At 43.9% G+C, this 24,500-nt stretch overlaps 1 protein-coding gene across 1 annotated transcript in view; it reads left to right on the forward strand.

Moving 5' to 3' along the window:
* Positions 1–24,500, forward strand: part of ncapg2 (non-SMC condensin II complex, subunit G2) — a 65,991-nt gene that overhangs the window by 39,899 nt on the left and 1,592 nt on the right. The window contains exons 18-25 of the mRNA XM_084326590.1: positions 7,020–7,187; positions 8,137–8,253; positions 8,651–8,797; positions 12,534–12,633; positions 18,471–18,679; positions 20,614–20,757; positions 21,324–21,427; positions 23,878–23,978. Coding sequence (XP_084182716.1) covers positions 7,020–7,187; positions 8,137–8,253; positions 8,651–8,797; positions 12,534–12,633; positions 18,471–18,679; positions 20,614–20,757; positions 21,324–21,427; positions 23,878–23,978 — 1,090 coding nt within the window. The remainder of the gene's footprint in view (positions 1–7,019; positions 7,188–8,136; positions 8,254–8,650; positions 8,798–12,533; positions 12,634–18,470; positions 18,680–20,613; positions 20,758–21,323; positions 21,428–23,877; positions 23,979–24,500) is intronic.

Raw genomic sequence — 24,500 nt, forward strand, 5'->3', positions numbered from 1 at the left:
ATACCAAGGAGCGGGAGGAGACTCGCCTAGGAGGCCTCTCCCCCAACGCTCGCCGATGTATCCACAGTCAGCGTCATACATTGGCACGCCTATGGTACCCGACTTCACCCAAGAGAACCGGGCCCAGTATACAGAACTCCGCATGTGTCTGGAGACCATGTTGGTGGATGTATTGGATGAACGCCACAAATACGCCATCCTACTGCAGCACTTAAAGGTGCCCCGCGCACATAATATAGCGCTCGCCTACGCGACTTCCACCACCCCATACACAGCAGCGCTGGTAGCATTGGACCAGAGGTATGGGCGCATATGGGATTACGTGATCCAGGAGATCCGACACATCGACCGCTTACCCCCAGCAATAGTCAATCGAGCACTGGACGACCTGTCCATCAGAGTGCAGTCCCTGGTAGGGATGTTGGGAGCGCAAAGAGAGAAGGGGAAGTATGAACTTTACGCCAACTCAAATGTGGAAAGGATCCTGGAGAAGCTGCCGCCCGCTCGTCAGGAGCGCTTTAGGCGGCAGAGGGACCACAGAGACCCGAATGGCCCCGAACCGAACCTCCTCGATCTAGCAGACTTCCTGGCGAGAGAAGTCAGCAGCCTACGGCTAGATACATTCGGACGGAGCACCCCTGGCTCCAGAGAAGGAACCAGACGACTAAATGATGGAAGAAGATCGGTGACTGTGATGCACCAATCGGAGTCAGTACCGAGCAGCAGGAGCCACAGTACCCCCTCCAGAACGGAGAAGTGGAAGATAGTGTGCCCCTACTGTGAGAAAGAACACTGGCTAGCGCAATGTGACTCCTTCCCCAAGCTGAACGCGGAGGAAGCAGGTCAATGGATAAAGTCCAACAAGCGCTGTTTTCGCTGTGCGCGCTCACACATGGCAGCCGAATGCCGCTTAAAGAAAAGGTGCACCAAGTGCGATGGAGCCCATCTGGACATACTTCACGACAGTAACAGACGGCGCCCTTCACCTGCACCATCCAGCCGCAAAGCGAGCGTCATGTACATCGATCCCGCCAGCAGCAGTGGAGCCCGAGTACTCCTAAAAGTAGTGCGTGTGACACTAAGCTACCAGAATAAAGTCCTGGACACTTACGCCGTCCTCGATGACGGGTCAGAGAAGACCCTGCTGCTCGCCTCCGCTGCGGCCCAGCTAGGGCTGCGGGGAAGCGAAACCCAAATGACAATTCGGACAATAAGACGAGATTTGAAGACGATAAAGGGCGAGAATGTCTCATTCTCTATCGCAGCAAGCGGCCAGCCTGAGCGACGGTACCAGATTGCAGACGCTTTCACCAGCCAAGAAATAGGACTGTCGCGGTACACATACCCCGTCGCCAAGCTGATGGAGAAATATGCACATCTGCGCAAGTTACCGATCCCGCTCATAGACAATGCTATGCCGACCCTGTTGATAGGCTCCGACCATGCAGACCTCATTGTCCCGATAGACCGGGTTCATACCGGACCCCGAGGCTGTCCTGCAGCAGTCGAGACCCGTTTGGGATGGACTCTCCAAGGCCCGCTCGCCAAATCTCTCAACCGAAGTACAGCCACTAGATGTCTCCACTCCCGAGTCACAGAGGGAGAAACCGCACTCCTGCAACACGTAGAGCGGCTATGGAGCTTGGAACAAATGCCCTTTAAGAATGGAAAGAAAGACATTCGCTCTAAAGATGACATTTACGCCATTCACCTCCTCGAGACAGGGACCAAGAGAGTCCCGGTCAACGGCGTGTTGAGATACGCCACGCCACTCCTGCGGCGAGAAGGAATGCCTACTTTCCACGCCAAGACAGACGCCATAGAACGGTACCTGCTGAACACGGAGCGGCGCTTAGCCAAGAACCCCGCCCAAGAGAGTGTATACCGCGCTGAGATTGAGAAGCTCATCACAGCGGGACACGTCACAAAGATGGACATTAAAGAGGCTGACCAGACCACTGAATCGTGGTACGTGCCCCACCACAAGGTCCATCACAACGGTAAAGACCGCATAGTATTTAACTGCAGCTACCAGATCGGATCCCAAAATCTGAATAAAGAGTTACTGCCCGGTCCCACACTCGGCCCCTCCCTACTCGGCGTTCTACTCCGCTTCCGCCAGGAAAAGGTGGCCATCAGCGGGGACATTAAAGGAATTTTCCTGCAGGTGAGATTAGTAGAGGCGGACAAGCCCCTGTTACGGTTCCTATGGAGAGAGAAGCCAGGAGATGAGCACCCAGCCATCTACCAATGGGAAGTCCTCCCCTTCGGAACGACGTGCAGCCCCTGCTGTGCGACATTTGCACTACAGAAACATGTAGCAGAGGACCCAGCAGCGGACGAAGAGGTCCGACACAGCGTAAAGAACAGCTTCTACGTAGACAACTGTCTACAAAGCCTTTCAACCCAGGAAGAAGCCGAGGCTCTCCTGATTAAACTCCGCGCCTCATTGATCAAAGGCGGCTTTGATCTCAGGCAGTGGGCCAGCAGCGATCCGCAAGTACTGCGCAGCCTCTCCTCCGAGGACAAGGCAGCCAGCAGCGAGACCTGGATGGCTACAATCCCGGGAGAAGCCCAGGAGATGACCCTGGGATTGGTGTGGCGATTCAAAACAGATTCGCTTCACTACAGACACAAGCCCCTGACTACGGAGCAGGGAAGGCCGGCGGCGGCGCCGACCACCAGACGGAGTGTGTACACAACACTCGCCCGACAATATGACCCGCTAGGATGTATCCTACCGTACACCACCAGGGCAAAAATGATTGTACGAGCATTGTGGGACAAGGACCAGGGCTGGGACGACCCCATTCCCGCACCCCTTGCATCCACCTGGAGAGAGTGGGAGATGGAGCTCCACTCACTCCCAGGCGTTAATATGCGCCGAAGCTACTTCCCACCCACGGTGAGGCCAGAGACATGTAAAATGGACTTACACGTCTTCAGTGACGCCTCAGAGGTCGCATACGGATCAGTAGCCTACTTACGGGCCCAAGACCAGGGGGGAGAGATCTACACAGCATTTGTCCTCGCCCGCTCGAGAGTAGCCCCACGCAAGCAACAATCTATCCCACGCCTAGAGCTCTGCGCAGCCCTAGCCGGAGCGCACCTAGCCACGCTCATCCAACGTGAGCTCACCATACCGGTGTCTAGAACAATCCTGTGGTCAGATTCCACGACGGTACTCGCCTGGATCAAATCGGACTCATGCAAGTACAAAGTCTTCGTGGGAGTCAGAGTCACCGAGATTCAAGACTTAACCGAAGAGTTAACCGGAGAAACAGAGTGGCGCTACGTTGATACAAAACAGAACCCAGCTGACGTCATCACCCGGGGGATGCCCCTGGATGACCTCACCCGTCGCAATGTCTACAGTGACGGCCCCGCATTCCTAAGACTCCCGGAAGGACAGTGGCCCATGCCTATCCCGAGGGCAGCAAGTCCAGAGGAGGTGGAAATTAAGAAGTCTGTGTTCTGTGGATTGAGCACCGTAGCCTCCACCGACCCTAACATAAACGATTGCACGTCCATAGAGAGTGCACAACAAAGAACATTCCTGCGGTACCACCCGGAGTGCAAGTCCCCCGCTGATATGTCAGCGGCTAACTACGAGGAAGCAGAATTGCTTCTACTGCAGCGAGCCCAGAGAGACTCGTTCCCCGATGAATTGGCCTGTCTACAGGGAGGAAAGCCCGTCCCATCCGACAGCAGATTAATTCACCTGGCCCCCGAGAGCGACGCTCACACCCTCATCAGAGTGGGTGGTCGCCTACGCAGAGCCCCCAATCTACCGGATGACATTAAATACCCGATCGTATTGAACAGCCGACACAAGGTCACAGAGCTGATTATAAAGAAATACGATGAGGATGTACATCACGCAGGAGCAGAAAGAGTCTTCGCGGAAATCAGACGTCGTTACTGGATCCTACAAGGAAGAGAGGCGGTACGACGCTTCCAACGAACATGTCTAGACTGCCGCAAGTGGCGCGCGCAGCCCAGCATACCAAGGATGGCTGACCTTCCTCCATGTCGCCTCCGAATCGGTGACAAGCCATTCCACTCAACGGGTATGGACTGCTTTGGCCCGCTGCACATAAAGAAAGGAAGAGGAACCGAGAAGCGGTGGGGTATTGTATTCAAATGCATGACCACCAGAGCGATACACATCGAGCTTCTCCCGACCATGAGCACAGACTCATTCCTTATGACCTTCCGTAGATTCACATCACGGAAAGGAAGACCGTCTACCCTATTGTCCGATCATGGGACAAACTTCAAAGGCGGCGAAAGAGAGCTGAGAGAGAGCTTCCAAGCTATGGGCCCAGAACTTAAGACCCACCTCGCTCCAGCACAGGTTGATTTCCAATTCAACCCCCCGAACGCACCCCACTTCGGTGGCACTTGGGAACGAGAAGTGCGCTCCATAAAGACAGCCCTGTACGCAGTACTTGGGGCCCAGACTGTGGCGGAAGAAGTCCTAATGACAGTCCTCACGGAGATTGAGGGAGTACTTAACTCGAAGCCCCTCGGATATGTCTCCAGTGATGTGGCGGATATCGACCCAGTTACCCCCAACACACTCCTGATGGGGCGGCTAGATCCCACATTACCACAGACAATGTACCGGCCTGAAGAAGCGAACGGCCGACGAATGTGGAGGTACAGCCAAGTATTAGCCGACAAGTTTTGGAACAGTTTCCTACTGCACTACCTACCATCTCTACAGACCCGCCAGAAGTGGGTAAAGGAGAGAGACAATTTGACAGAAGGAACAGTCGTCATGATTATTGATCAATCACTGCCCAGAGCTATGTGGCCGGCCGGCCGCGTAAGCAAAGTGATCACCGGTGCCGACGGCAAGGTCCGAGCAGCTGAAGTGCTCGTCCAGGGTCGCACTTACACCCGTCCCGTGGCAAGGCTCATAGAACTGCCTCGACTCCCAGACACAATCGATGATGACCATGACCCTACAACCCTATGACTTTGTGAAGTTGACTGACCCCTACAGCAAACCCTTATGTGTAAATAGACAACGCGATTAATCTGTCTCCGTTTAACTGATTAGGTCTGGGACCTATTCAGGGGGTGGCTGTTGTGAAGGGCCAGATTAAACCGAATATATATATTTATTTATATATATATATTTAATTGTATTTGTATATTCTCTAATATTCCCTGATATCCCTTGTATATTCCTTGTACAATATGCATTGAATATCCATTCTAGCCTACTGAACATCCCATAATAGTCTCCATTCTACTATTGGTCGAGACCTTGGTGCCAGGCTGCCATACCCCTCAGACCCAGTTCAAACGTACCGCTCGACATGTACGAACAAGTCCTAGTTCCGCGTAGGAATTTGGCTACCGCACCACTAATGGGACTATTTGTTCATAGTGCGTATATATACTGCGCTACTAAAGTAGGACTTTCTTTTCGGTCCAGTTTCTTACCCTCCAATAGAGTCACAGACGTAAAGCCTCCCCGCGATGCCACGTGTGGGAGTAAGGCCAAGTTCGCCTACCATCGGTATTGAGACATCGTGTATATTAATATTTGAATAGTCATATTTGGCACTATATCGTCGAGTTGGACGTAGTCTATTGAGCTAATAATAGTCTGTTTAATATATAGTGCTTCGTGCGGTGAGAATACTACCGTAGTCAGTACCCCATCGTTTCGGGCAGAGAACTGGTTGCTTACCCAGGGTGGTTGACCCTATGTGAAGCTGCACCCGAGGAGCCCCAGAGCCGACGAGCGAGTGGACCTGTATACCGGATTATTCTACCGACGACAGCCCGCCTTCCCAGGCACGGATTATGCTTTGGATACTTTGATTATTCTATGGATAAAGACCCCCGACACTACCGTGTGTTGGAACCCCCCCCCCTGGAGAGGACACAAGGTGAGGAGACGCTCTGCAAGACGAGGTCTCTCCACATCTCTCCCCCGTGGACCGGAGAGAGCCGGCCCACAAAGAGTCCACCTGCTTTCATCTGTGGTCCAAGGATCGCCGGCGCATTGAACGGCACTACAGTGGGTTCTCCTGGGATACCCTTGGCCGGACGAGGCAGCTGGATTCTACCCCCCCCCCCTCCTACTCCTGTCGGCTTACAAGCGACCGGATTAACCCCCTCTAGTGTATCCAGCCTATAATCATTAAAGTATCATTGCTGTTATTCCTTAACTATTCCAGGTCGTATATTTACCACCTGCACCTTCAGAGATTGGACATTATCTATTGATATACCGACGAATACTCCTTGCCATAAAAGTGCATACTATTTCAATTCATAAATGTAATTAAGTGATTAAGTGTTTAGTCTACACACCATCGCTGTGTAGGCAATAAAGACTTGTTTCTAATTCGTACATTTGTGTTGGATCCGTTTCATCTACGTGAGAGTGTTCATGATAATATATTTATGCCGTGTACTGGGTGGCCGAATATTAAGTACAAAGGTAGTGGTAGTAAGTATCATATCTAGTAATACAGTCAGGGAATTGTACCCCTCAGTTACACAGCTGTTGGTAATTCCAAATGTTTGTTGGTAATGTTGCAACAAAACAATAGCTTTGAGTGGCTGGAATGCCCTCTAGTGGACATAACGTACATAACAACTAATAGTGTAGACATTGGCATCAGCCTATAGGTACATAGGTGATAGGTGTGTGTGTGTGTACAGTGTGTGTACTGTGTGTGTGTGTGTGTGTGTGTGTAACTGAAATGAGCTTGTTGAAACCTGTACTGAAATAAATTCCACCTGCCTAGTTGTGGTAATGAAAGAGCCTTGAACTTGATTAAACGGAAACTAGTTTATTTATCCAGCCGTATGTTTTGCACTGCCTTCTTCTACACTTCAGGACCTGTACGTCCTTGTTCCATGTGTGTCTGTGTGTAAAGTATGTAGTGTGTTATGTTGGCACTAATCTGTTGTCTGCACTAATCAACCCAAGTCAGATTTTCCAAATAATGCACTCACTGTGCTGCTTCTCATTGTCATATCAACTATAGAGTAAGACCAATTCCAACCGCAAGGTGCGTATCCAGGAGACAGTGGTGGCCAAACCAGACCTGGCCCTGGACTTCCTGGAGTACCTGTTAATCCACTCGTCGAAGCGGAACTGCGTCCTGCAACTGGATCAAATGAAGCAGCTTCACACAGCCTTGGGGACCTGGAGGGTATTGTGGATATAATGTATTAATCTGGTGTCAGGAAACTACAGTAATGTCTTGTACCGGTCATTACTCTACTCTTAAGTGAATTTTAGAAAATAAAGTTTTGTCGTTTACCAGCCACAGAATAAATGTACTGGCATCTGGTAGCTAGTTTTAATTCTTCATCCTATTTATTTCCTATTGTCAAGCCTTGGTCACATTTTTTTTTAATTCTTATTCTAAGAGTGTTGTGTTCACTCATAGTTAAATGCAGTAGAGGTTGAGTACTTTGACTACTTTCTTATCTAAAGATGGTAAGAGTAAGAGGTTGGAGTATTGTGTTCAATCATATAGTAGTTAAAGACCGTAGAGGTTGAGTACTTTATTATCTAAATATGGTAAGTTAGTCTTGTGTTCATTCATAGTTAAAGACATTAGAGGTTGAGTACTTTACTATGATATATAACATTCACACTCAAGTGATTTGGATTGACTTTACACTTTACAGCTGCAAATACATAGGTTGTGCAAATAATTCCAAAACAGAGTTACATGGTTCTTCAGTGCAATGGTTCAATTACTCTTGTTTGTAGCAAGTACTCAATATACATGGATGTATTCTAAAGTTAGAATCTGTAATGCTGTCAAACGGCAACCTCTAGGCAAAATAGCCTTGCTTAGTTCTACACTTTGTTTACATCTTCTGTTTTGGTCTGACGTGTGAGTTGAAGTTGCATAGGGGAAGGGTTGCTATTGCTGGCCAGTGGCCACACACCTCAGGCGCCGCCAAGAGAGGTCTGGAGAAATTCACCTCTGGAAAAGTTACTAGACTCCGATTTACCAACCAAAACAAGAAATGTAAACAAAGTGCAATACCAAGCGGGGCTATTTTGCCTAGAGGTCATTACAGATTCTACCTTTTTAACCAGGCGTGGCCGCAGAATTGTGACGTTCATGGTGCTTGTTTCAACAGTCGGTGCTGTGTTCCCACCTGAAGCCCACTGAGGAGGAGACCAGTGTTCCCAGTGTAGAGACCGCCCTGAGAGCCCTGACTCTACACTGCCGTCTCAGTGCACATCTACAGCATAACGTGAGCTCTCGTTTAACATTAACAATGTTTTATTCTGCTTTTCACTGGCCAACTAAAATGATTAGATGATTCCAACTAGGGCTGGACAATCACTCGTTATTTTGTAAGTAAGTACGTTTTATTTCTAAAGCACATTTAAAACAACTGTAGTTGCACCAAAGTGTTGTACATATAAATGGCACTATAATAAAATAAAACACAGTTAAATGCTAAAGAAAGCAATACAAATATGACAGCATATTTCTTATAAAAAAATAAGAAATTGAAAGATACACAACATAAAACAGGGTAAGTGTGAGATCAGACTATCCAGGCTATAAAATAAAATTATAGTTTAAAAGCTAAGTATAATTTATTATATACCTTTCTATTTGTTTTTCTGCTCCTTGTTTGACAGGCCTCAGAGGGGCGTGACTACCTGCTATCTCTGGAGAACATGGCAGAGTGGATGAAGGAGAAGGTCCTGCCCTTCCTGGCCAAGCCCACCGAGGGCGACCCGACCGGGGCAGAGAATTCGCTGGAACTGGCCAAGCAGATAGTGGAGGTGCTAATGTTTAACCACCTAGATCAGGGGTCAGCAACCTTTACTATCAAAAGAGCCACTTCCCCCCCTCCCACAAAATAAAATGCTCAGGGAGCCGCACAACCTATTTACTCTTAAAATGAAGATAACAGTGTATAACGTTTTATATATCCCCAAGCTACCCCACATTTAGCATAAAACACCTGACAATTGCATACCCAAAGTCATTTGCGATTTATTATACTTTATACTTATAGCACACAGTTTGTTGCATTAATGGAATTATAAAGCAACAAAAATAAAAATGTTTTTACCTGTTATAACAAAGGAAAACCTCAAACTCTTATGAAGAGGAGAAAAAAGAAAGTATATTTAGATTCAAAGACAATTTTAATAGCTTTCTTTGAATACAGTTTCTCTCCTGTGATATACAAATGTTCAACAAAACCATCAACATTGACTCAGCTAGACCGCTTTCTTATATTATATTGAAAAATGTTCACTCCATAGATTAATCTAGATACATTTTTTAACGCTTTAAATAATAAAAATGTATCTCCAGAGTTAAAGCATTAATTTTGACAGCCCTAGTTCCAACGCATGAAAAGGGGGGTCGTTTCTGATTATTCGAGCATCGGTAACGGCATTCGCATTGAACACTAAAAACCGTTACCAGCCCGATCGGTATGAAAGCATTGCAGGATCAAGCTAGAATTGACGTCGAATCGCTCTTACCTTTGGCCGAAAGTAATCCAATTTCTTGATCGCCATCTGGTAAATCAAATCCCCATTTGATCGACGCTATAAACGACCATAACATACGGATCAAGCATAATTGACGGGATTTGATTTGACCGGCTGAACTGTGCCACTTCCCGAGAACAAAGAATCAAATCTCAGAGCTTGAGATTTTCCACAGCAGAGGATACAGTGTTGGAAATGTAGCTCGATACCGCCGCCTGGTAGGATGCGGCCGGTACTGCACCTTCGGATTCCCACTATGCATTTTCAGCCAAAACACATCACCCTGAGAATGAATCGGGTATTAAAATCGAAAAACAATCCAGAAACGTGTTAACACGTGAATGGCACTCAACGGTTGGGTGTCAGAAACGTGTTTATCAGTGAACGGCACTGAATGTGTTAAGACCCACCTTTTCTCTCTGGCTTTTGACACCATGTAGCTTGTTGATTTTATTGTTTTATTGTGTTATTGTTGTATCGTTTTGTTACTGTGTCCTTTGCTTTTAAATACTTTTAAGTACTCTTATCTATAATTTTTTTTTATTGTTGCCTATGTTTATATTTTCTTCCCTTTTTATCACTCTTGTTCTTTTATCTATTTTTAGTGCTGCTTATAATGCACATAAATCAATACAGCTTTTCCTCAAAGCACCTCTGCACTTAAATCATCGTCTGTTTTAAGTCTGTTATGGAGGCAAGGTGATATGTGCCAAGATGCTTTTAGCTAAACTTAACCTATATCCCCTTCTCTAAATAAATGGTCAAATGAGGAATGGATGATTTGGTGGTTGCGTCATGCTCGGTAATGTCCCTAACATCCATTCTACAGTATCTATACACAATGCTGTTTTATGGCATAATCCAGATTAAATTCAGTGGAGCATCCATTGGTCCGTGTGCATGAGCCTCCATAATAGCTTGATTGATTGTTCTCTCCTGGTTCTATGTCTTCTTGAGTTCCGCTCGGTAAATGTAGCCCGTTTTTATAGATGATTCTGCCCCAGTCCATTATTTCCTGCCCCTCACTCCCACGGCTATATTCAAGTGGGCTTTACTTCCTCTCCACCCTGTCACCTCGGATATTAAAAAGAGTCCCTCTCGTTTATCTCCGTGCTCCCCTGCTTCGAGGAGGTTTACTGCTCACTGAAACCCCAGCGGTGCAGGATTCCAGATAGCTTTGTACAACGCACAGACAGTGTTCCACTCTTAACTCATTGACCGCCACGCTGTTTCCCCATCTCTACTCAATGGCGCCAGCGTTGTTGACCATTTTAGTGGTTTGCGGACCCATCGTGTGTTCTGTATTATAGCTATGGAGACGATAGTATGGCTCATTTGACAGGCATTGTTCATAGTCCAATACTGACTAACCAGTTCATTTCTACATACTGTAGTTTGTGCGCTATTCCACGCTAAACATCGGCCCTTTCCAAAAGAATCCAGTCTTTTTTCATAGATCGCGAGATATGACGCGTTATATGCATTCTGCCCAAATCGTTCGGGTTGCTCGCCTGAAACTCCAAATACTTTCAAATCAAACGTGTATATACCATATACATATGTGTCTTCACAAAATCATCATGGGGGGGGGGGGGGGGGGGGGGGTTGTTTTAATTCGAAACTGCGATCGTTACCAAAAGCATGTTTTAGGTCCGGTAAAATACGACACTGATCGGTACAGAAGCATGTTTTAGGTTAAAAAAAAATACCAGCAGGTTACCTAAGATAGACCTTACCTCAGTCAGAAGGTACTCCAAAATGAATAAATCCCAGTCGATCCCATGGCGATCGCAATTACTCATGTATATTGGGCATGGCTACCATACGGGAAAGAATAGCTCTGAGGCACCAACTCTTCCACCGATTGCCATGTGCTGATCGACTCCGAGACGGAAGCAGCCGGAGGTAAGTCAGTACTGGAAGACAAGTGATATCCCCAGTTCAAAAGGTAGGCGATACTGCCACCTGGCGGGATTCGATCGTTAATGCAATTTCAACGTAGGCAGCTGTGCCAGGGAGACTCAGGGAGCTCTGTGCGAGTGTTTAGAACGGGGATCAAAGGGGAAAAAAATCAAAGGTGCTCAAGCGTTGGTGACGAAACACGAGTATAGTAGTTTTTGGCGCAGAGTTAAGATGAGGGGACCCACACTTGGTCTTTTTACAGAAGTCCAAAGAGGTAAAACTAAACTGGTTCCTCTCATCCTTTCAAGTGGACTATTTCCACCGGGTTGGACTTGTGTAAAAAGACTTGAGGCAAAGAGTCTTTCATCAGCCACATTCCCAGACCCTTCACACCTGCTTCTAATTTATAGGATTAAAGGAGGGCACAGCAGTCCTCCCTGTCTTTAGCCTCCTAAATTTACATAATTTCCCCTTTTAGTCATTTAGCTGACACTTTTATCCAAAGCGACTTACTAGTTCTGTACAACAAGTCAGCAGTACATCTCTGGCAGCTAAGTGTCAGTAAGATTGTTTGTCCAACAGCATCGAACTTGAGTGCTACAGTCTTGAGTGCATAGTAGTATAGACATATTAGCATAAGCTGTAGTAATATAGGCAAAGTAGATTACTTAGTAGCAGAGTGCATAATAGTCAGTAGTAAGACATAATAGTAAGACAGTACGAAGTTTACATATCCCTGTAGGTTTTATTTATTTTTCAGTGTCTACTGTTTGTACATTTACATTTTAGGCATTTGTTTATTATCCGTGCAGTGTTCATTATTAAGAGTGAGTCAGATAGTCCTAACAGTTCTCAAGTTCACCAGCCATTAGTTCTCCAGCAATTGGCAACAGTCCGTGCCCACGGCTTTGGAGCCTGATGGCTACTGGCACGAAGGACCGGCAGAGACGGGTTGTGCTTTGTGGTGGGCAGCTGCAGCAGCAGGGTATAAGCCAACATAGCAAGCAGCCAAAAAGAGCCATACTGAGAGAGCAAGTGAACGGAGAGCAAACCGTGACCAGGCATTCCTTTAGTTAAAACGTGTTGACTCGATGTTGATGTGTGTTCCCAGAGCTTCTTGACGGTGTGCAGGGATGTCGTCCGGGTGGGCTTGGCGGACGGCAAGTTCCATGCTCAAATCCTCCACCTGTGTTCACTCATCCTGGTCACAGGTAAGTGTCTCAGACAGGGCCGTCCAAACTGACGTGACAGGCCCAGGGCCAATAGCAGGCTTCATGGGTGGAGGGCCGCGGGGCAAAGAATTTGCCTGGAATTGGGTAATTTTACAAATGTAACAAATGCATGACAATGTCTTAGGTCTCAATGTGTGTGTTACTTTTTAATAATCTCAAAATCACTCCTGTAATATAGATTGCACCAAAATATACTACATTTTAAATCTTATTACACTCTGCAACCTTTTTTGGAGGGTTAACCTCTTAAGCCCGGAGCCCTATTTTCTGAAAATCCGCCTAAAATACATACCTAAGTAAATGGAATATTGCTCCACTTCTACAAGGTCCATTTGTATGTTCTTGGTATCTATGGACATCTATGGACCTCAGTGAATGTATTCCAAGTGTATATTACTAGGCTTGCTTAAATTGTGATGAAACAAAGGAGAATATGAATTATGATTTTTCTTTGCATCTTTGACAGTGAATAACACCATGCTAAAAATGACCAGACATGAAAAACTGCCACTGAGTTCGTTCAGTACCTTCTTGAGATCACGTGTCCAAAAGGAAATGAATTAAGGGAAGATGATTAAACAGAAGGTTTTGTAGATACAGTACTGAATTCTCCCATCCGGACCAATGCAATTTGAAATATTATTATAGAATAGCAGGCTTATCAGAAATCAGTGCCGGACCCTAGAATATTATGGATGTCGGTAAAGGGAATGATCAAGGATTTCACTGATAGCTTTTCCTCCAAAATACGCAAGAATCGATGCACAAAACTGGCGGAACTGGAAACGCTTTACTCTACGTTATTTACTTCTTTACAATACAACGACTCGGTTCGACTGGAAACTCAAGTTAATGTACTAAAAAAAGAGATTAACGCCATTTATAAACAACAATCTGAAGTACAAATACGTAGCACAAGACAACGGCATTACTCAAGGTTCCAAACCAAGTCACCTACTAGCTATGCGATTAAGAGTTAACGCAAAATTTGCAGATATAACTACCATTTAAGCACAACAAGGACTTGTAACAGACACTAAAAAAATAAACGCGACATTCAAAGAGTTCTACTCCAACTTGTATAAATCAGAAACGACCTTCGATCAAAACAAAATGGACACATATCTTAATCAAATTAACCTCCCCAAACTTTCAGAGGATGACGCTAAACAGTTAGAAACACCTATCACACTAGAGGAACTCAGGAAGGTGAAGGCCATATCCGAAATGCAAAGTGGTAGGGCTCCAGGAAGAGACTGTATCCCACCAGAAATGTACCTCTCATGCTGGGACATAATTGGACCCCTATTACTTAATATGATTTTATACTCGGTCAAGGAGGGGAACTTCCATAAGAACGACAATATTGCACTCATAACAGTCCTCCTTAAAAAAGACAAAGACCCCACCGAGTGCGGTAGTTATAGACCCTTAAGCCTCCTCGGAACCGATATCAAACTGTACTCTAAGGTATTAGCCATCAGACTTCAAAAGCATATGACGTCTTTAGTTCATCCGGATCAAACTGGCTTCATAAGAAACCGCTTGATCACTGATAACATAAGACGATTACTACACATACTAGATGCCAGCAAGGACGACACCACACCTAAGGCGATGCTGTCCCTGGATGCAATGAAAGCTTTTGATAGGTTGGAATGGTCGTATTAGAAAGGATGGGGTTGGGAAAAGGATTCATTGATATGATTAAAGTATTATACAAAGACCCATCGGCCATGATTACAACAGGTATAATCACCTCCGAAATATTTCCGGTATCACGCTCTTCTAGACAGGGTTGCCCTCTTAGTCCCGGACTATTCGATTTATCATTAGAACCTTTAGCACAGTATATAAGACAATCCCAATTCATAGAACCAATCGTAATCAAGGGCACACAACACAAAATTAGTTTATATGCGGACGACGTAATACTGTTCATGCAAAACCCTAACACCGCAATGCCTCATCTTCTCAAGTTGATTGATGACTTTGGCGACCTATCGGGATTTAAGATAAATTGGCCAAAGTCGGCTTTCCTTCCACTTAACGCCCCTGCAAAAAATATACGCCTTTCAGGAGAAATACCAATGGTTAAACACTTTAGATGTTTGGGAGTTGAAGTATTCCCTACCATAAGCCAAACGGTGAAGCACAATTACATAGAAATCCAAAATAAAATCAAATACGACTTTGACAGGTGGTCAAAACTTAAAAACTCAGTACAGGCACGGGTTTCAATAGTTAAGATGGATGTCTTACCTAGAATCAACTTCATCAGCTCAATGCTACCGTTACCCCCTCCAGATGGTTACTGGAAAAAATTACACTCTTCCGCATACAAATTTATTTGGAATAACAAACCACCACGTATAAAAAGATCCACTGCACAGAGAAACAAAGCCGACGGAGGTATGGCATTTCCAGATTTTTTCCACTATTTTAAGGCGTACACTTTAAGACCACTGACAACCTGGTTTGATCCCCAATCATCAGTATCCTGGAGAAATTTTGAAGTAAATATAGTAGCACCACATAGACTGCAGGACATATACACCAAATTATCAATTAAGCAATGTGAACTGAAATTTGGCCCCATTATTACTCATGCGATCCGGATATGGCGTGAAACACAAAAAAAATATTCTAACCCACATAAATGGCATAATCATACTCCCTTGTTCAATAACAATGCACTCCTGATTGGAAAACGACCTATAAGATTCCCTAGATGGGAAAAGCAGGGCATACACACATTAGGAGATGTTTTCAACAAACAGGGATTTTGTAGTTATGAGGAAATACGCAAAAAATTTAATCTCACCAGTTCCACATATTACTTTTACGCACAGTTATTGTTATGTTTGAAGGCTCACGGTGTTCCATTAAGGATACCAATTGTACACCACAGATACCACAAATTCTTCTATAAAAGAGAGACATCGAGTTGTTTCAGATTTTTATCATCAATTACTAACGTCCTCGTATGAAATCCTCCACCTAGACTCAGTCTGGAGGAGGGATATACCAGACCTGGAAATAGATTTTGATTGGCAAGAAGCCTGGGCAAATGTTCGACTTGCATCAAGGAACCCGGACCATCAACAAATCAATCTTAACTATATTCATAGGACATACTTGACTCCTATAAGACTGAACAGAATGGGTCTTAAACAAGACTCCAAATGCTCCTTATGTACAAATGGGGACGAGGGGACATTTATGCACATGTACTGGGACTGCCCACCAGTTAAGATATTCTGGAAAGAAGTGACCCAGCAATTATCAAATCTCTTAACTTTGAATATACCTGTACACCCCTCTGTATTACTGCTGAATGATGTTTTTGAGTGTGCAGTACCTATACAGCTAAAGAGATTGGTTTTGTCTGGTATCACAGTGGCTAAAAAGCTGATAGCATCACGATGGTTTCAACCGGAAAAAATTTGCCGGAAGGTCTGGATTCTTACATATCTCGAAGTGATTTATCTAGAAATATCTACAGCAAGAATTTTGGGTCTCAATGAATCCAAAATGACAATGTGATTAGAAGTGGTGGAGAGAATAAAAGCTAGCATATAATGGTAGTGCCTGGTTAGGAGCGAACGATAATGGATGGATTATCCAATGGGGGGTCCGGGGGGGGGAGCGAGCGAGAGCATATGTGTGTAGGGTATTAGATAGCATGTATTAGGGGTATATCTTGTATAAGACATTTATCTAAATGGTGATTTCATTGGATGTGCACTGTTAATTAATGCTTGTATATCTAATTTTATGTTGTCATGTTTGTTTATGTGTTTGTTTAAAAAATAATAAAAAAATAAAATACAGAATAGCAGGCTTATAAATGACCTTATTATAGCCAATTCGCACATTTATGGATTGTGCCAAATCTTATCTTTCCAATTTGGATTTAGTATCACCAGGCGTGCATAAGAACGGATAATGAAATCTACTGTATATACTACTAGGGATGCTCGATATTGGCTTTTTTACCGATACGATATACCAATATTGTCCAACTCTTAATTTCCGATACCGATAACAACCGATACCGATATATACAGGGTTTCCCCCCCCCAAAAAACTGAATAATTTCAGGTAATTAACATTACATATCTCTTGTCGTGGAATTAACACAACATTATGCATACTTTTGACAATAAATAAAATCAGAATTAGTTCTTACTTGCTTGCCTGGGTTAAATAAATGTAAAAAACGAATTTAATTTGAATTTTTTTGAAAACCGATACCGATCATTTCCGATATCACATTTTAATGCCAATATCGGCTGATAATATATTTGTAGGCCGATAATATCGGACATCCCTAGTATGTACAGTAGGTTTCTTATTCTTGCCAGAGTGCCGCCATTTTGAAACTGATTTCAAATCTGATTGTTGCTAAATGCTCAAAATAGGGGAGACAAACTAACTGCGCACTACAATATATGCCAATAACGTTCAGTTTTATGGTATATTATCCAGAGTAATAAGAGATATTAAAAAAATTCATACAGAAGTAATTTGCTTGAAGTCTCCTAGAGGCCTTTGGGAAGTGTCGTTTTGAAAAATTCCAACGCTTAAGATAAGATATTCCTTTATTGATCCCCTTGGGGAAATTCAGGCATCATAGCAGCATGGGGGAAGGGGGGGGGGTACAGGTAGTAAAAACAACACAAGCAGTGTAAACAAATAGGTCAATATAATTTACTATCTAACTAGCTGAAAAATATATTCACTGTCACATAAGGTGCAGTATGCATAAGGTAGTGTTATAATTTACTATCTACTGAAATATACATTATTCACAGTATCACAGTATCCACTGAAATATACATTATTCACAGTATCACAGTATCCACATAAGGTGCAGTATGCCTAGGATAGTGTTATTGTGTTATTGAAAGCTCTGGATGTCCTCTTCAAAATGGCAATTACCGATGGTCGCTTTTTCAAAATTGCCGGCTTTCGCGATCAAAACAACACAAAAACGAATACTAAAATCGCACTAATAACACTTTAACCTATTGGTAAACTAACGTATTGATGACAATATACATTATAACTGCTGTTGTGACATGGTTATGATGTTTATACTTGAATACGTTTGAAAATAAAACGATAATTTTGTCAGTCTGCAGAGCTTGATTTATGACGTGATGTAATTTGTTGACTGGCTAAAGAGGTTAACCTCCACTCTTGTCTGCAACAGGTCTCTCCGCTCATGGAACGCTACGCAAAGTGGGCGATATGTTGTTGGCACAATTTGGAAATGCACAAACATGAACCGCTGTTTTTATCTTTTTTATAATGCAAAGCTAGCTTTCAACGCAACAAGGTTTTTGTGGTTACGCTCTCATGCTCCACAGCTACCAGTGTTGTCTTCCTGCAACAATTCACGCCTTGAGGAATTTCAGTTTCAGTGGCACAAGCGAACACTTTTGGTGATTTCAAAATAAATAAATAAAATTTAACACCCTCAAAAATCACTCATGTTCAGTTGAAGAGGCAAGTCATTGTTTACTCACGCCTATCCCTAATAAAAACATGTGGCCAGGTTATTAAACAAGTATGGCGTTTAGGGCCTTATCTAATGGACTATTTCACATGAAATCCAATTTTCCAAGTTTTCTTTGGGAAAAGATTTATTTAGCTTATTTTTCACACGTGTGTTAACTGAACAGAATGTACTTGTGTGTTTGTGTGTGTACATGTCTACTGTCCAAAACTAAAATAGCTAGAAGTTAATCTCTGCACCACAACTCTCTTACTCAATGTCTGATGCACGTGTCTCTGCGTGGCGTCCTCAGAGAAGGGCTACCTCAGCGTGCCCCTGCTGCTCTCCTACCTGAAGGACGTGGTGGACGACCATGTCCTTCAAGACGCCCCGGCCCTGGAGGAGCAGGAGGACCACGTGGACCAGACCACTCTCATTCTGGAGATGGTGGCCAACATCTTCCAGAAGATTGTGGAGCTCCTGTCCCGCCGCCTCAAGAAGGGCCCAGAGGAGGCCCAACAGGTGTGTTCTTGGAAGGTCACACTACCTCTCTTAGATCCTTCCCTTGCTGTGCACTACCAGGACCCACCCTCGCCGGGTTTTCCACCCTCTAACACTGCCAATTGTGCTAGTATGGACGGTCGGCCAACCCGGAAGCACCACAGCTGGATTCGATCCCACTGTCTCTGTGGTGGTAGACAGATGCTTAGTCCGCTGCACTACCCGGCCGCCCCACAGTGTTGAACCTTTCTGATGATGAACCTTTCTGATGGTGTTGAACCTTTCTGTTGGTGTTTAACCATTCTGATGGTTGAATCTTTCTGATGGGGTTGAACCATTCTGATGATGTTGAACCTTTCTGATGGTGTTGAACTGATATTTATGGTTGACAGACTGTTGGTTAGATTATAGAAAGGCTTCAGGGCTGAATGATATGGAGAAAATATCATTGTACAGGGTTTCTGCAGGGTCTTAAACCCTAGCCATATTTTCAAAAAAAAATCCCCAAAAAGGAAATGGAAGATTGCTCCACTTATACAAAGTCCATTTGCACGTTCTTGGTATCTAGGGACATCTATGGATCTCAGGAAATGTATTCCCAGTGTCAGAAATATTGTGTCTGTTACTAGGCTTGAGTAAATTGTAATGAACCAAAGGAGAATATCAAATATATATATTTGTCTTTGACGGTGAATACCACCATGCTAACATTGACCAGACATGAACAATTCAATCCTGAGCTAATTCAGCACCTTCTTTAGGTCAAGTGTACAAGAAATCTAAGCAAATTAATAAAGGGCAGATTATTTACAGTTTTTATAGATGCAGTACTGAATTTTGCCATCCGGACACATGCAATTTGAAATATGATTATAGAATATCGGGCCTATAAATGACCTTATTATGGCCAAGTCACACATTTATGGATCGGCCCAAATCTCCTCTTTCCAATGGCAGAGTTCAATCTGGATTTGGTACCACCAGGCGCCCCTGACAGGGCAGCAACTACTGTGAATTAAATCTACTATTAAATCTATTAAGTACAGTTACTTTTTTGTAATGTAAATAGCTCCGCCATTTTTCATCTGAGCCGCGTTTTTTCCCCAGACGTTCACAGAACGGTAAAGAAAGGAATTGCATTCTATTTTATGGCAATAACGTTCAGGTTTGTTCAACCCGTGAGATATGATCCAGAAAATAATGTCACGCTGGAAGTCAGATGATTGACGGGCTGGCGTGAGCTGGGAAGTGTAGTTTTATGAAATTTGACGAAAGCCCATCGAAAGCCCTGGGTCTCCTCATTCATAGGACTACACACACTTATGACAGCTTCATTTTATTTCCATCGAATTCATCCGGTTTCCGTCGGGATCCGCTGAGGTATTTATAAACTCATATTTAGCTATATAACACTTAAAATCATTGGTAAACAAACGTAGTGCTGAAAATATACACTTGTTTTGTGTACACAAAATATGCTATTTAGACAGGGTTAGGGTCTTTATTCTTGGCTACATTTGAAAAAGAAACGCAACATTAATTATTACATTCTGTATTGATCTATGTATGCCGTGATATGAATCTCGGCCCTGTACCAGGCACGTCTGGCTTAAGGGGTTAAAAAGTCTTAAATAATCAGAATTTTAGTCGGGCTTAAATGCTTAAAAAAAGCAATGCATAACGTGCAGACATAGAACGAGTATAACAATAGACAGATTTAGAGCAGTGCAATAAAATGGTACAACAGTCTGGATGCAATGAGTCCAAGCAGCAGAGTGTATTAAAAGGCTAAGGTGAAGATGTAGGTTTTTAGTACAATGAACAGTCTTCTTGTATGGACCTAGTGTAGTATTTCTGGGTGTGAGTGGAGCACAGACCTGAGACAACAGGATTGATTGTTCTAAGAATCCTGAACGTTCTCTTTAACCCCCCCCCCGCTATGCTTTTTCACCCAGCTGTGCCAGACGGCGATGCCCTACTTGGTAGCCTTCCTCCAGGTGGTGATGCCCTGGGAAGATGTAGCCTCCAACCCTCTCGGTGGGGTGTTCTCCACGCTATTTGCCGGGGTCATCGTGGAATGTCGACATGTGCTGCAAAAGGTGTGAGCAGGCAGAAAGAAATCGTAGATATTTTGTAGTATTGTTATTTTTTAAAGGGGCTATAGATGACATTCAGCCACTAGATGTCGCACTAAAGCATGTCATTTATCCAATCGGGTGCATTCCACGTGGGGAAATGGGAAGTAGGGAGGGGATACATGCAACATGAACATGTAAACAACAACATACATTTTGCAACCGCCAATTAATAATTTTTTTATAAAATTCTATATTTATGGGGGGGGGGGGGGGGGAACCAATACTTTCATCTCTTTCTAAAAGCTCTGGATGTATTATTATTATATATATATAATTTTTGTATTACTCTACATAAAGATTTTATCTATAGCACCTTTATAGCACATTCACAATGTCACAATAAAGGCTCTGCTTTAAATGTCTCACGTAATGTAATTTGTCTGTTTTTCCCTCCCTAAACTTAATAATATACGTTATGCATTTGTCTGTTTTTCCCTCCCTACACTTAATACTATACGTTATGCATTTGTCTGTTTTTCCCTCCCTACACTTAATAATATACGTTATGCATTGGTCTGTTCTTTAAGATGTCCCATCCTGAAGAGGTGATGACCCCGGAGACCGTGCAGGACGTGCCTCCCCTGTCCAACGTGGTGCTCACTGCTGTCCTCAAATCGACCCCCGTCACCAGGTAATTGGATCTCTGGCTCCCACAGAGTGTTGTCTGAGCAGGACCAGAAGGGCTGTAGCAGGCAGGGCCAAACAAACATGCCCTTCAGTTCAGATGGGAATCTTAAGCTGTTCACGCTCCATTGCCAGAACTCCTCCTCACCATGTTTACCTAAACGCTTGTTTCTGTTTATAAACCTAACCCTTACCTTTTAACACTTTCAGCGCCAGCCATTATCTCCATCCTTGTAGTCAATGGGCCACGCTTTAAAAGATAGGGATTTTCACTATGCGTCACGATGTTTGCAGAGCTATATCTATATTCTATATTATAGCTATGGAGACAATACTATGGCTCATTTGACAGTCACTATCTCTCGTCCAACATGTAAAAAAGAGTTAATTTTTTCATGTTTACGTTCGCGTGTTATCCCGTGGTGAATATTGTATAGTTTCAGAGTGATCCTGGCTAATTCCTGGAAGCTGCGTTATCGAGTGCTATGTGCATTTTGCAAAAGTCGTTCACGTTGCTTGCCTGGACACGTTACTATTTCCAAATCAAAGGTATAGGTTTTTTTATGCTCTGATCGTCAGCAATGGCATACGTTTTGCAGTATGTGACATATGATCGATGTGAAATCATTGTAATCATTGTTGGATCAAAGTAGGATTGATGTCATACAGTATAGTCCTTACCTTTACTAGGAGGTATCCCAAAAAGAATATTCCAATTGTCTGATCGCGATTTCCAGTATTGATGTCCATCGGGTCCCTGACATGAATTGGCACAAAATATGCATGAGGTGTGCTGAACGCGTTCCAAAGTGCTCGGATGAAGCGATTCACTTGGCTTGGTCTAAATTCTCCGCCCGGACCATATATAATATAACACACCGTGTGAAATAAGGTTTCAAAGGGTAGGCGATACTGCCACCTAGCAGGATTCGGCCGGTATTGCACTCTCGGGGTCTCAGAATGAGTTCCAATGTTAACACAGAGGTCCGTGAGACTGTATAGAATTAAAAAAAATCGAATAAAAGAAAAAACGATAAACGATCGAAAACCCGACTATACTCTGGTTTTGTCGCTCAACGGTTGGCGAGATAACCCGACTATAGTCGTGGTTGGCCGTGAATGAGTTAAGGGGACCTATTGTGAAAATTGCCTTTTCTTGTGCTTTGCATTGCGTTTTTACAGAACAAGGGGTTGTCCCAACACTTGAGAACATTTTAAATATGTGTATTGTGCTTTTTCTACAGTTCAACTGTGACAAGAACCCTCCTAATTATCCACTGTATTATATCCTACTCTTACTAGTTACACTGCTGGGCAGTATGAGTACTACCTTACCGTCTTTATACCTGTATCATTGTACATATTATACCACAACTCCGTATTAACTAGGGGTGTAACGATGCATCGATTCTAATGTGTTCGATTCGATGCATCGATTTGAATATGTTAGAATCAATTATAATCTAAATTTATCGAAATAATATTTTTTTTTTTTATGTTTTTTTTTGTGTGTATTGTTTTTATTGACCTATAGTCCATTCATGCTGAGTGAATAAGTTCCCCCAGCCACATTCGTGTATACAATTTCTTTTGGGGAATTAACTGATAGAAAATGTATCGAAAATGTATCGAATCGAATCGTGGTCAAATGAAGAGATTTCATAATGCATTAAATCGTTGCCTGAAGAATCGTAATCGAATCGAATCGTTGTGAGGTTGAATCGTTACACCCCTAGTATTAACACTACACGCCGTAGCAGTCATTTGTATATTTTGTACCCAGTTTAATCACCTGTACATTGTACATTTTACTGCTACATTTGCACTCTGGTTGGATGCCAAACTTATTTGCGTTGTACTGTACTTGTGCTGTATGATGACAATACATTTGAATGTAATCTAATAAATCCCAATGCAAATCGTGATGGTGATTCCCAGCCCTACTATGTAGTTTATAAATGGTCTGTATTTATAAATAAATGGACTGCATTTATAAAGCACTTTACAATTTGTTCCTCACATTCACCCATTCACTCACATATTCACACACCGATGAGCAGAGGCAACCATGCAAGGTGGCAACCTGCTCATCGGGAGCAATTAGGGCTTAAGTGTCTTGCTCAAGGACAATTTGACACGCTGCCGGGAGGAGCGGGAATCGAACCGGGAACCTTCAGATTACCAGATAACCGCTCTACCTCCTGAGTCACTGTCATAGTTGACTATGTTGTGAAACTGTTAGGAAGGGTTTTAAATGTAATATAAACATCTTTAAATGGGTGTAGTATCCCTTTTCAACAGAGTAACGATTTAACAATGTAGTGCCATGAACTAAAAGATCTGCAGTGCCCTCAGGTTTCCTTTCCAGTGGAAGCAGAAAGCAGTGATCCCTGGTCTGCTGACGGTGTGACTTGGTCGTGTTTTCCCAAAAAATCAAAGCCTCTGTGTTTCCTTCAGGGCCTTTCTGACAGAGATCAACTCCTGTCTGGACTCTGGGGCCATCGATTGTCTGCCGGGGCTGGCTGCAGTCCTGCACATCCTGGCTGTCATCAGACACAGTGAGTGGAAATAGGTCTCCAACTAGGGCCGGGCAATAATACAATATTATTGTTGATAATTTATTTATTTATTTGTTTATTTGTCGGGGACAATGCAAAAAGAAAACATTGTAGCAGGTTATAGAATAGAAGTACTTTAGGGCGGCTACGTGGTGCAGTGGGCAAGGTGCTCACCACGAATACTGGAGACGCTGGGTTCGCCTGTTCGAGCCCAGCGCTCCACATTGCTTTCAGTTTAGCTGGTCGTCCGTACTAATACACATTGGCAGTATTAGGGGGTGGGAAACTGATGGGTGGGGATCGGGCGTTGTGGACAGCGACTCCTACAGGTCGGTTGGTGCGCCTGCGCAGTAGAATCAGGAAGCGATGGGGGCGGCGCCCCTCCAAAGCGCAGACCCCTGACGCTGAAAGATCGCGCCGCGCAGGTGAAAAGATGCGACTGCTGTTACCTCGAGTATCGGAGTGGACTCGTGCTACAGTATGTATGACTTAGTCCACATTGCAGCCGGCTTGTGGGAGGCA

The sequence above is a fragment of the Notolepis coatsorum genome (assembly GCF_963971535.1).
Source record: "Notolepis coatsorum genome assembly, chromosome: 12".
Lineage (NCBI taxonomy): Eukaryota > Metazoa > Chordata > Actinopteri > Aulopiformes > Paralepididae > Notolepis > Notolepis coatsorum.